The sequence below is a fragment of the Ursus arctos genome, unplaced genomic scaffold (genome assembly GCF_023065955.2).
Source record: "Ursus arctos isolate Adak ecotype North America unplaced genomic scaffold, UrsArc2.0 scaffold_8, whole genome shotgun sequence".
In the NCBI taxonomy this organism is placed as follows: Eukaryota; Metazoa; Chordata; class Mammalia; order Carnivora; family Ursidae; genus Ursus; species Ursus arctos.
In genome coordinates, this window is record NW_026623100.1 from 27800595 (window position 1) to 27814909 (window position 14315).

The 14315-nt window shown below is 33.5% G+C and overlaps 1 protein-coding gene across 9 annotated transcripts in view; it reads right to left on the reverse strand.

Annotated features, from left to right (window-relative positions):
- USP34 (ubiquitin specific peptidase 34) overlaps positions 1 to 14315 on the reverse strand; it is a 239393-nt gene that overhangs the window by 83775 nt on the left and 141303 nt on the right. For all 9 annotated transcript variants that reach the window (XM_026485129.4, XM_044377919.3, XM_048222672.2 and 6 more), the window contains 6 exons: positions 13298 to 13423; positions 12154 to 12276; positions 11931 to 12014; positions 11326 to 11412; positions 4100 to 4300; positions 1147 to 1229 (listed from right to left, as the gene is read on the reverse strand). In XM_026485129.4, the coding sequence (XP_026340914.1) occupies positions 1147 to 1229; positions 4100 to 4300; positions 11326 to 11412; positions 11931 to 12014; positions 12154 to 12276; positions 13298 to 13423 (704 nt within the window). The remainder of the gene's footprint in view (positions 1 to 1146; positions 1230 to 4099; positions 4301 to 11325; positions 11413 to 11930; positions 12015 to 12153; positions 12277 to 13297; positions 13424 to 14315) is intronic.

Genomic DNA, 14315 nt, shown 5'->3' on the forward strand with positions numbered 1-14315 from the left:
TAGGGAAACTATATGCCTTGAAGATCTTAAAAGTGACAGGAAAAATAAAAAAAAGACCCCTCTTCTGCCACACATATGTCAAAAGGACACATGAACAAGCTTGAGGAGGCCAACTCAGGTATAATTTGAGTAAAATGAACAGTAATTAATAGTCATGAACTACAACAAATTGGGTGGAAAAAAATCATGAATTCAAACTGATACTAACGAAAAGGGAGAGAAAGCTCTTCCTCATAATGGAATGTCAACCAATAAGCATAAAATGGTTAAGAGTCAGAAAATCGCCACTTTACAAAGATTTACTAATGTTTAATTTAGACAAGAATCATCACTGAATGCTAAAAATCAATGAATGAAAGTTTTATGAGGAGCAGCTTCCCACAGGTCACTTTTAATTAGGAAAAATAAGAAACCTTGTTGTAGAGAAACCTGCAGGAAACCACATAAGCTAATAAAAATTAGTATCATTATTAATGGGACAAATTGACTTCAGCTGGATGTAGTGGGAAAGACACACTACTTATGGAGTGCTCCTGCTAAAAATGTATCATCTGTATTTAATCATGAAGAACAATCAAAACTGTTAGAATTAGAAAACCTAAACTGAAAGATGCTTTATAAAAGAACTGGCCTGAAGTACTGAGAAATGTCAGTATCATGAGAGAAAGGCTAACGAAGTATCTATGATAGAAGGAAATGGAAGAAACAACAACTAAATGCAGGACATGATCCTGCACCAGGAAAAAAAAAAGTGTTCTAAAGAATATTAATGGGACAATTTGAGTGTGGACTATACATTAAATAACACTATCAGAGCAACGTTAAACTTTCTATATTTGAGTCTTTCACTCAAATGATTAAGAAAATGCCCTGGTGTTGAAGTATTATTGGTAAATGGACATGATATCTGAAACCTACTCTCACAAAATTCAGGACAATATGTAAATAAATGTGTGCACACAGACACACACACACACAGAGAAAACGCACACTCATGATTATGCAATAAAGTTGGCAAAATGTTGATAATACACAAATGAAGGTGGAACGGTATAAGTGCTAACCTTTAAATTTTTTCAAAATTAAGTTTTAAAGCACTATATTCTTGGTACAAATACATATAAAAATTATGTAAAAACTTCATACCTAGGAGCCAGATTATCATACGTATAAGCAACAGACATAAGTCGCTGAATCAAACTGGTTCCTTGGACAAGAACAAGAAATACCTTTAAAACAAAAACATTAAAAAAAAAATCTTTAAATACACTAAAACACAAAAATGCATTTTTAACCCAAGATTCCAAATTACTTTTTTATCTATGACAAGATAAAGAATATCATACTGTAAAAATATCAGTATTAGAAAACCAGAATTGTATAACCAAACTTAATATAAGCCACTAAAAGAAAGAAAGAAAGAAAGAAAGAAAGAAAGAAAGAAAGAAAGAAAGAAAAAGAAAATTTACTAATACAGAAATACAGAAGCAAAACTATTCTTTATTTTTGATCCACAAATTCTTTATAGGTCACCCAAGTGGGTGAAAAAAATATATTATACATGTCAATGGTTTATTGGGGGGGATGAAGAATTAAACACTTTTTTGCTTCTGACACAAGGGGAAAAAAGCCAACCAGTGACATATATCTCAACCATCCTGAAATAAATACAGAAAAATAAATATAGGGCATAGATTCTCGATTAAAAATCCTGAGCATCAACATTTAGTTTGCAACCTTTCAAGGTGCATGATTTTAATACATATTTAATTTTTAGGTTCTCGTTCTTCTATATAATTGGAGTTCTATATAATGTTCTATATAGTTCTATAAAATAGAAGAAAATAATTTGCTAATTTATATAAATAAAGAATTACAGACTCCCTTCTGTAGATCAGAACCCTTTTGGGTCCTTATGTTTTAAGCACTGTTCCCATCCTGGGGATGTGCGTCCAGTACAGCAGATAACATAGAAAGCACTGTAACACAAGTAGTGCAATGTGCCACATCAGCAAAAGAAGAGAGCAACAACTAAACCCATCACTGGTGAAATCAGGACAGCTTCAAGGAAAGCTTTTTGAAGTCTGACATGGAATTTGAACCTTTTGAAAGGGCTTTGAGGGAAACAAAGGAAATAATGCATGACAGTAAATTATGAAAAAAACCTAGTGTTCTTCCTCACTATCTACAGAATATCAAAACAGGGTAACTCTGTGTCTAGAATTAATATAACAGAAATTTTTATTCCCAAAAAGGTTAACATACTAAACTCCGATTAGGATCAACTAATGGGAAATATATACAGTAAGCATCTTTTCTAAACTATAAAAACATAACACTAGCATATGCAATGAAAAAATCTAATAAGATAATACATAAAACTATCAACGGTAATCACTTATGACTGGGAGGAAAGGTTCCCCTGTATATTGTGAATTATTGTCAATAATCATGTACTTGCATACATTTTTTTTAAAAAACCTTAAAACTTATGTGTGCATGTATTTTATATCTGTACTATATATATTTATATTATTAAAAGCTCAAGAGGAAATGACTAATTAAGGTCAAAAGCTTTGAAGTTATTTAATGAGTTAACAGAAAGGAACACAATCAATTTGAGTTTTTAAATTATAAACTGGGAAGATTATTCTGGAAAAAAAAATAACTGAAACATTACAGCAATGCAAGGTTAAAGTAAGTAGCTGACAACTACGCAACACTGTAGAACACATATAGATTACACTACAGTCCCCAAAGTTCTATTTTAATTGTATTAGCTGTAAATGATTAGAATCCTACCAGAGGTCACTTGTCCCACTTAATATCCCAAAATTCTGAAAGGGAAATAGGCTTCAGGTTTCAATTTCACCAGTAGTTTCCAACCTATGTTACACTACAATACTACTTCTATCAGAAACAACTCATTGCTCTGGGTGTTTCTTGGGCAGCTATGAGGTAAGGTGCTATAGTCAAAAGGTTACAAATGAGTAAGAGATCTCACTAAGAACTTGTCTTTATCTCTTCCCACTTCCCAGTGACAGAGCCATTCAAAGGGCAAATATCTGATCACATGAACAACGGAACCACGGACAAGAATTCTAATTACACTGCTAGATGTGCTAGTTACTGTACCATTTTTGTTTAGCTCCAAATCTACCATTCTATAGACGTGCTTTGTTATTCTATGGCTGGCACATCACAAACTAAATTCCTCCCTTGCCAGCTGGTTTCCTATGAGGCTCTGTCAACCTGGAACAGAGATTACTTCCTTGCTTTTTCTGACAGCATTGTACCATAAGTATTTAACCCAGGAGAAGCCACATGGTTTCAGAAATAGTAGCAGAACCCCTTCCTCTGAGGCCTAAACCCCAGGTCAAAAAGATCCTTCCTTATAAATCTCCTCATATCTGATATCCCTAACCTTTTTCCGTATGTTCCACAACACTAGGAGTGGTGAATGGTTACTTGTCTGGATTACCTCAACATTTTCTTTTTGTATGTTTAGTCCTCCAATGCAGACACGTAAAACCAATTCTTTATTTTAAATCTCCTCTGTTGAAAACACCTTGTGTGGTTTGTTTCCCTAAATGGACCCTCACAAATTTAGTATATAAATTACTGGGTATAAATGATTAACTAAATTCCACAGCTAGAGAACATTAGAATGGCATACAATTCATTCCTGAAATTTGGATAATGAACTGAAAAATATTACTATTTCATAATTACTACTACTGGATTAAAAATGAAGGTATTGGGGCGCCTGGGTGGCTCAGTCATTAAGCGTCTGCCTTTGGCTCAGGGCGTGATCCCAGCGTTCTGGGATCGAGCCCCACATCAGACTCCACTGCTGGAAGCCTTCCTCTTCCTCTCCCACTCCCCCTGCGTGTGTTCCCTCTCTCGCTGGCTGTCTCTATCTCTGTCAAATAAATAAATAAAATCTTAAAAAAAAAAAAAAAATGAAGGTATCACTTCAGCTGTTAGGTCATATTGTGATAATCTAGGATTGCATTTCTTATGCATTAATGTATTTTTAACTTTGTAAAACACAAATAGAATTCATTACTACAATTTAATGGTAACTTCTGTACTTTACCTCTGTTAATCTTGGTATATGAAGACCCTTGGCATGATCACCAGCAGCCTTTCTTGATTTACCAGGCCAAGTTCTTTTCCTATGGCTTTCTGCTATACCAGACCAGGCAAAGACATCATGATAAGCTAAATCCAAATCGGACGGATCTACTGCAAACTGGCATATTAACTTCAGCAAGCAAGCAAGACAGTCTAGCTGCCACTGTGGATAAGAAAAACACGTCATTTCCCTATTTTGATTAATTTAACATGGCCACTATACAACCTGAAATTGAAAGCTAGAAAGTAAAAATAATTACAGCTAGTACTTTATCCATGTGCTAAAGAAATTTTACTTCTCATGTACTATGTTGAGTAACAATTCAATCTTTTACATAAGTACATTTAAAATAAATGTTTATCTGGTAAAATATTATTTAGTATAAAAGTTTCATTTTTAACTGATTTAAAGCTCTACTTTAAAATTTTTAAAAACACTTCCTTTAAGTAAATTAGTATCATTTATGTACAAGATAAGAGTTTCATAGTATTCTCTTCAACAGTTATTTTCCTATCTTTCTAATCCCACTGACAAACTGCATAGCTATACCAATATGCCAGGGACGGGAATTCAGCAATACTACATTATAGATTTTCAAGAAAGATACCAGGAAATTTTAGTAAGAACAGTCCTTTCAACAAATGGTGCTAGAAAACTGAATAGCCATATAAAAAAATAATGAAGAAATAATCCCTCAACCACACTCTACATATACAAAAATTAACTCAAAATGCATAACAGAACTAAACATAAATGATAACTATAAAACTTATAGAAGAAAAAACAGGAGAAAATCCTTGTGGACTTCAAACATTTCTTAGATAGGATACAAATTCTGTTAAAATTAAAAACTTCTCTGCTTTAAAAGGCACTGTCAAAATAATGAAAAAGTCAGCCACGGATTGAGTGCAAATATTCCCATACATACACCTAGCAGAAAAATTTGTCCAAACTGACTAAGGAAAAGAAAAAGTCCTCTTTACTAAGATCAGAAGGGAAAGGAAAGGAGGGATGGGGGGCCCAAGATATGAGTAGACACTTCATGAAGGAAAAACAAACAAACAAACATGGTCAACTGAAACTTAAGATGCAGTGAAAAGAAGTACTAATGGAGGAAATACACAGCTATAAACACATTAAAAATAAAAAGATCTTAAATCAACAATCTAACTTTCCAACTGAAGAACCAGAAAAAGAACCAACTAAACCCAAAGCTAGCAGAAAGAAGGAAATAATAAAGAACAGAATTAAAGAAAACAGAATATAGAAAAATAAGAAAGAAAATCAATGTAAATAAAAGTCATTCTTTGAAAAGAACAAAATCAACAACCCTTTAGCTAAAAGAACTAGAAAATGAAAAGTGATATTACTAAAATCAGAAATAACAATAGGAATTTTTCTACCAGTCCTACAGAAATTAAAAGGATTACAGGAGCATACTATAAATAATGGTGAGCCAAAAAAGCTGGAAAACCTACACGAAATGGACAAATTCTTAGAAACACAAAACCTAGCAAAGACTGAATCATGAAGAAATAGAAAATCTGAATAGACCTATAATTTAAAATCTCCCAAAAAGAAAAGCCTTAGACCTGATAACTTCATTAATAAATTCTACCAAACATTTAAAGAATACTAAGCCTCATCAAATTCTTCAAGAAGGGAACACTCCCAACTCATTCTATGAAGCCAGCATAAACATATCAAAGCTAGACAAAGACACTACAGAAAAACTACAGTCCTATCCCTTATGAACAGTGATGCAAAAATTCTTGAAAAAACATTAGCAAACAGGATTTAGCAACACTTAAAAGGATTACACACCATGACCAAGCAGGATTTGTTCTTGGGATGCAAGGATGGTTCAACATACAAAAATCAATCAATACTCCACACAACAAAATGAAGAAAAAAGACATGATCATCTCAATTGATGAAGAAAAAGCATCTGAAATAATTTAACACTTTTTCATGATAAAGACACTCAAAAAAACCAGAAACAGAACAAAACTACCTAAATATAATAAAAGCCATACATGAAAAATTCATAGTGCAAATCATTCAACTGTGAAAGACTAAAAGCTTTTCCACTAAGATGAGGAATAAAGCAAGGATACCTGCTTTCCTAACTTCTATTCAACATAGCAGTGGAAGTTTTGGCCTCAACAATTTACTTTTTCCTTTTCAGTTTGGAGGCCTTTTGTTTCTTGCCTAAGAAAAAGAAACAAAAGGCCTCCAAACTGGAAAGGAAAAAGTAAAACTATCTGTTTTTAGATGATATGTAGAAAACATTAAGGAAAAAAAGCTCTTAAATGAATTCAGCAAGGTAAAGGATTCAAAGCCAACACACAAAATTCAGACGCATTTCCATACATGAACAATGAACACTATGAAAGAGAAATTACAAAAAGAATTCCATTTACACTAGCATCAAAAGAACATTTTCTTAATAAACAAAGGTTATGAAAGACTTCTACAATGAAAAGACATAAATATATGGAAACACAGCCCATGCCCATGGACTGAACTTCTTATTAAAATATCAATACTACCTAAAATAATCTATAACAAAATACAAATGACATTTTTTGCAAAAAAGAAAAACCCATGCTAAAATTCACATGGAATCTCAAGGGACCCCAGAGCCAATACAATCTTAAAAGAACAAAATTGGAGGACTCACACCTCCTCATTTCAAACCTTATTACTGAGCTACAGCAATCAACATTGATGTGCTATGGCATAAAGACATACATAGATGAATGGAATAGAGCACCCAGAAATAAACCCTCACATATATGGTCAAATGATTTTTGACAAGGGTGCCAAGACCATTCAATGGGAGGAAGGACAGTATTTTCAAAAAATAGTACTGAGAAACCTGGATATCCATACGCAGAAGGATAAAGGTAGACCCTTACACACTAAAATGCCATATGTGAAAATTAACTCAAAATGAAACAAGGCCCTAAATATAAGACCTAAAATAAATTCTTAGGAGAATACAGGATAGAAACTTCATGACAATGGGTTTGGACACATGATTTCTTAGATAGGACACCAAAGGTACAGGTAATAAAAGAAAAAAGAGACACATTAGACTTCATGAAAATTTAAAAAGTTCATGCAATCTACAGATGAGAGAAGATACTTGCAAACTATGTATCTGATAAAGTATTAATATTCACAATATACAGAGTACTTCTAAAACTCAAAAAAACCAAACGACCTGATTCAAAAATAAGCCAAGGAGTTGAAAAGACATTTCTCTGAAGACGATACATAAATGGACAATGAGCACAAGAAAAGGTCCTCAGCTTCACTGTTTATTAAGAAAATGCACACTAAAATCACAGTAAGATGCCACCTCACACCCATCAGGATGACTAATATCAAAAAAACAGAAAATAAAAGTGTTGGCAAATATACAGAAAAATTGGAACCCTCGTGCACTCTGGTAGGAATGTAAGATGATATAGCTGCTGTAGAAAACTGTATGGTGGTTCCTCAAAAAACTGAAAACATAACTCCCATATGAGCCAGCAATTCCACTCCTAGGTATATACCCAAAAGAACTGAAAGCAGGGTTTCAAAGATATTTACACATCTATATTCATAGCAGCATTACTCAGAATAGAGAGAATACAGAAGCAACCCATGTCCACTGATGAATGCATGGATAAGCAAAATCTGGTATACACTGCATACAACGGGATATTATTCAGCATCAAAAAGGAAGGAAATTCCTGTAGCGATATGTTACAATAAGGATGATGCTGGAGGACATTTTGTTAGTGAAATAAGCTAGTCACAGAAAGACAAATACCGTATGATTCCACTTACAGGAGGTACTCAGAGTAGTTAAAATCATGGAGACAAAGTATAATGGCAGTTTGTCTCAGGATGGGGGGAGGGGAGAATGGGGAGTCACTGTTTAATAGGTATAATTTTAATTTTACAAGATGAAAATAAGGGCGCCTGGGTGGGTCAACCAGTTAAGCATCTGCCTTTGACTTAGGTCATGATCTCAGCATCCTGGGACTTAGCCCAGCACTAGGCTCTCTGCTCAGAGGGGAGTCGGCTTCTCCCTCTTGTTCTCCCTGTGAGCGAGTGCTCTCTCAAAAAAAAAAAAAACTTAAAAAAAAAAATGAAAATAGTAACGGGGATGGATGGTAGTGACAATTCCACTACAAGGGAAGGTATATACCACTGAACTACACACCTAAAAATGGTTAAGATAGCAAATGTTAAGTGTATTTTACCACGATTAAAAAAAACAAAACAAAACCAGCAGTTATGTAAAGCACACGTACAGATCACCAGTCACCAGAGATTATGCAAAGCAAAAGCACCATGAGATAATACTACATACCCAGTAGAAAGGCTCAAATTAAAAAGACTGACTACACCAACTTTTGCTGAGGATATGAAGCAACTGGAACTCTCATACGTTGTATGGTACAACTGTTTGGGAAAACACTTCTGCAGTTTCTTACAAAGTTAATTTTACATTTACCGTATTACTCAGCAAATTCTTTTCTTGGTACTGACCCAAGAGAAAAACATATGCACACTTGAAAGACTTGAATATGAATGCTTGTTAACTTTATTCATAATAGCCCCAAACCAGAAACTCAAGCGTCCATCAATAAGTGAATGGATAAGCAAGGAGTAGTATACCTACTCAAGGGATATATTGCTCAGCAGTAACAACTAACAACAACCAAAATACATGCAACATTTATCAGCCTCAAAATACATGCTGAGTAAGACACCAGATACAAAGAACACATACCATTTTTATTCCATTTACATGGAATTCTATTAATGCACATGTAATCTTAAAACAACAAAAAGATCAGTGGTTGCTCAGGACTGGCTGGTTGGGAGAATGGGGGAAACTGATGGTACAAAAAAAAGCAGGGTGGAGGGGCACCTTGGTGACTCAGTTGGTTAAGTGTCTGACTCTTCATTTTCACTCAAGTCATTTCAGGGTTGTGAGATCAAGCCCAGTATCAGGTGTGGAACCTGCTCAGGATTCTCTCTCCCTCCCCTCCTTCTACCTCTTCCCTTTACCCTCCCCTTCTCTCTCCCTTGCTTTAAAAAAAAAAAAAAAAAAAAAAAAAGGCAGGGTGGAACTTCTGAGGTAATAGAAATGTCCTCTATCTTTTTGTGTTGGTGGATTACACGAGTATACACATTTTTCAAAACTTAAACTATACTTTTTAAAATGAGTTCATTATCTATTTCATGAAAAGTACACTTCAACTCCCTATCACACACAAAAATTAACTTAGAATGGATCAAAGACCTAAATGTTTAAAAATTAAAACTGTAGAATTCTTAAAAGAAAACATAGTCATTAATATTTGTGACCTTAGGTGACACACTACTTTCAAGAATGAACCTTAACATTATGCTAAGTGAAAGAAGCCAGTCACGAAGGACCATATACATTTTATATGGCTCCATTTATACGAAATGTCCATAATAGGCAAATCCATAGAGACTGAAAAGAGATTAGATTAGTGGCTGCCCAGAGCTGAAATGTTTCAAGGAAAATGAGGAGTGATTGAGAGTAAGTGTGGGGTTTCTTTTTTGAGGCGATGAAATTGTTCTGGCATTAGTGGTAATACTTGTACGACTCTGTAAATATACCAAAAATCATTGCTTTTTAAAAGGTAATTTTACTATACGTGAGTTCTGACTCAAAAATTTTTAATTTGAAAGTATACCTCAACTAAACTCATTTTAAAGAGAAAAAAATTAAATTTTTAACAAGAATGACTCAGAATTTGTAAGTATTCTATAATATGTTAGGAGAGATGCATTATAAATAGAGGATATCAGTTGACTTGAAAGCAATCTCAGGCATGCTTAGCATCTCAGGCATTGCCAAGCTGCATGTGTCACATATGGTAGTTAAAATTTTCTCATCGGTAATACCTCATAAAAGTATCCACAATTTCAAAGGACACAGAAAAAACCTCTAGCTTATGCTGGATTCCCTGTAAACTTTATTCAAAAGTAAACTTAGAGCAGTTTATAAACAAAATTCCTATAAATGACACATAACTACTCATTAAAAATTTTAGTTAAATTCTCCCACTTTGCTAAAGAACTAAGGCACATTAGAATTCTAAGACATTAATAGGACAATAAAGAGATGACTAACAATAAAAACAACAAAAAGACATAAGTCACAGAACTACAATAATAATTGAATAGAAGTATCTAAAGAGTAAAATATCGTAATAAAATACGTAAAATAAAAATGGAAAAAGAAGTATTAAAATCAGTGGTAAGAATAACATCTTAGTACATAGTAATAGGTTTTCTAAATAGATTTTCTTTTATTAACACCCGACTCCTAGGTTCCAAGATAATTCTAAAACACAAGTACTAAAAAATACTTGAACGGCATGTTTGACACTGCTATTCTGTTCTGTTGGAGGTCAGGAAATGGAGCATCCATTTCATTTAGTTCAAAACCAGATTGTGCAGTTTGGTATAGCAGTATCAATTTTTTAATAATTTCCATCTTTTAACAAATGATTTTATTTTCCTAATATAATAGAACAGTGCTTCCTCAAGTTAATAGTGGCAAAGTACCCTTTTTTTTTTAAAGTTCCATTTTGTTAAGGATTAGTAATTTTGTGAAATGCTGTAAAAATTCTGCAGCAATGTTCAATAGCTATAAAAATTTCTGAAGGCTTACTCTCAATTTCTGCACCTATTTCATTTCAGACCAGTCACAAATGGTCTGGAAACACATATTTGAGTAGCACTACTATAAAGGAAGAAATAGCTAAAACAAAATGAAACAATGAAAAAGGGTACTTTCAAAAACTGAACACATATAAACCAGTTTTTTTTAAAGCATCCAAACATTAAGATTGTATAATTAATCACATGTAATCTACCAGCCTAAAGGAAAAATGTTTATGAGTTAGCCACAGTTCAGAGTCATGAATTTCGGCACTTAAAAGTTTAAACAGAACTGACATGAAGAACTCTTCATGAATAATTAATCAGACTCCCTATTTTTAAAAAATTAATTTTACTACACTCCACAATCTTCCTTACGACAAAGCAGCACATAACAGAAGTTATATTTGCTAATGAAAACTGGAAGTGCTTACACTAGGAGAACTATTAACTGGTTACAACAGTGAACTTCCACTTACCACAGTCCAGGATTCTTGCTCTTTAGGCTCCAGAATTCCAGAATTAAAAATTTCTAGTAACTGTTGAAGCCCTCCAGCAGCAACAAACTGTAAGCAATTGTGAGAGTACTGGTAAGAGAGATGCAGCTGCAAAATGTCATGAAGACCTGCTTTTTGATTCAATAACTGTGTGTGTACGTGTGTTTTATGTGTATGCATATGTAAAATAGTATGTATCTTTAATCTAGGAAATTACTCTGATTTAAATAACCAAAATAACTTCTATGCAAACTAATAACATCCACCTCATTTTCGAGAAATTTTTTAAAAAGATTCTTGCAAATCTCTATAAAGATATCTTTATATTCAACTGACCATTCAATCGCAGACACCAGGATGTCCTAACAAAGTATTCCAATAAAGGGAAAAAAAAGTGCTAAAAACAAAAGCACTGAGGCATTAAATAATCCCACCTTTTAACTGTGATTTGAAGTAATACAAAATTTTTAAACTATGCTTTATTTTCATAGTAAGTTAGTTTAGAACCAGTAATTATGACACACCTACTTTTGGAATATTATAGAGATAATTTTTATCAATACACTGCATAACATGTATGATCAAACCTTGCAACTCCAGGAATTTTTACTATTTTCCACTTGATCCTCACTTGAATCATCTGAATCTGGATAAAGATCACTGTAACTTCCCTGTGGGAATGGCAAAAAAATAATAATAAGAGAAGGTGCAGGAGGAAAAAATTATTCTAGAACTGAAAAATAACACATTCTGGAATTCGGCTCCAGACAAAATACAAGTATTTCATGGGAAGAATGGAAATTCAATTACCGTTGACTCTCTCCTTATCCTCCTGTTAGGTTTTCCTAGTGCTTCAATAATTTCCAGGGCATATAATAGCTTGTGAGCACTTTTAATTTTGAGAAGTTCTTTCCAATTAAGTCCATCATTACTCTTAAATTAAAAAAGAAAAACATAGGTTTTTCTCAAACCAAGTTACTAAGGGACCCCTCCCCCAAAATAAACTTGAAAGAAAGTGACATTATGTAAGAACTCAAATATTACATAGATATTGAAATATCTTCAAACATATGAAGACCAATCGTATAACTGATACTCATGGTATGCTTAAAACACCAATTATTCATTAAATTTTGTTAAAATTCATATACAAACAGCAGCATAGGGGGAAAAAATTCTACCTTGTGAACCCGCACAACAGACAGGGCAACATCTTCCCAACGAAAAACACTGTGCGGCCTAGTTGAATGCATTAACTTTTAAAGATTTAGAAGTAGTAAAGTCTGTATTTAATACTTAGAAAGTCACACCTACACATTTAAAATTCACAAATACATAAATCTTAAAATATTGCTTTCTAATCTCAATTTATGAAATGATATTCACACAATGTACATCTTTGACAACATTATTATTAGAGCTACTCTGAGTCATCAACCACCATTTGCCAGGCCTACCTTCCCCACATCTAAATCATTTGAGATAAAGAACCTTCTGAAATCCCATGGCCAAGAGCCAAATCATAAAAAACCATTAGCGCACATTATGACACTATTTTTCCATTCGTCCTGTAAGAGTTCTGTTGGTATCTCCACTAAGTAATCCTTTATTATGTGGCTTTTAAAAAACTAATTTTAACACATCTTTACAAAGACCTCTAACACACCTGTGAGGTCACGGCCCTACAGGAATATATTCAGAATATACAGTAATATCTAAAAATACTAATATAAAAACAAATTATGTTTTCTAAAGGTAATTTTAGAAAACAACCTTGGCCTTGTATTAGGCCTGTATGAGTCAACCTCACTAACAAATAAATGGACGTTAAAACGAACTGATGCTTCTAGGGCAAAATTTTACTGAGGATATAGGTCAACAAGCAATCTCATACACTGGAGGAATGTAAAATGATGCCATGCTCTAGGAGAGTAAAAAAATTTTGTGAGTTTACCTGTTCATCTGAGATATTCTGGAATGCCATCAACATGTTAGGACATGTAGGAAGAAGCATCAGTAGCTCCCATACACGCCTAGAGAGATTTTCTGCATGAAGATGAAGTTCTTCACATCTTAAGCTCTACACAAATAAGAACAACTGCTTATCAAGACAGATCACTAAAAAAAAAAAAATAAATCTAAACTCAAGTTCAACTTTTTTGCATGAAACCTTTGATTATCAAATTCGATATTCTTCAGTCTTACTTTAAAAGCGAGAAATAAACCATTTGTTTCATGTTAAACAATTTATACATTTTTTATTATTTATAAACAACAAATACATTTATTCAATGAATTGATCGTTATGCCAAAGTAGTAGTTTTTCAACTTGCTGTTACTGAATGCTTTTTGGGAAAAAAGTGACCTGTAAATCTTGGCACTTTATTCAGGAAACTTTTCAAATACAAGTGAAAACATCTGTCTTACAAAGCCATTCAAGTAAATTTCAAGAACATTACCAATTGCTTCCTCTTTCAGGTCACTATTCTAACTAGGACAAAGTCCTGGTGGTGGTAAATTAAGTCCTTGATCCTACATTTGGGAAAAAGAGTACAGCTGGTTCTTTTTTATACTGCTAATCCATACTTTATTTTCCAGTCTCAGATAAGCAGAGGATTAAGAGGAAAGCAAACAATTTTAAAGAACCTACTTTTCCCCTGTTATTATCTATTAAATTTGCTTTTTTTTTTTTTTAAGATTTTATTTATTTATCTGACAGAGAAAGAGAGCACAGCAGGGGGAGCAGCAGGGAGAGGAAGAAGCAAGCTTGCCGAGCAGGGAGCTGGATACAGGACTCGATCCCAGGACCCTGGGATCATGACCTGAGCCAAATGCAGACCCTTAACTCAGGTGCCCCCATATTTGAATTCTGTAAGATGCTGAGATAATAGTAACCTGAAGATGTTTCAGAAAGTATGTAAGAAGTAGGCAAGTTTCCTTTATTAAAAAAATTAAAACATAACCTCAAGAGG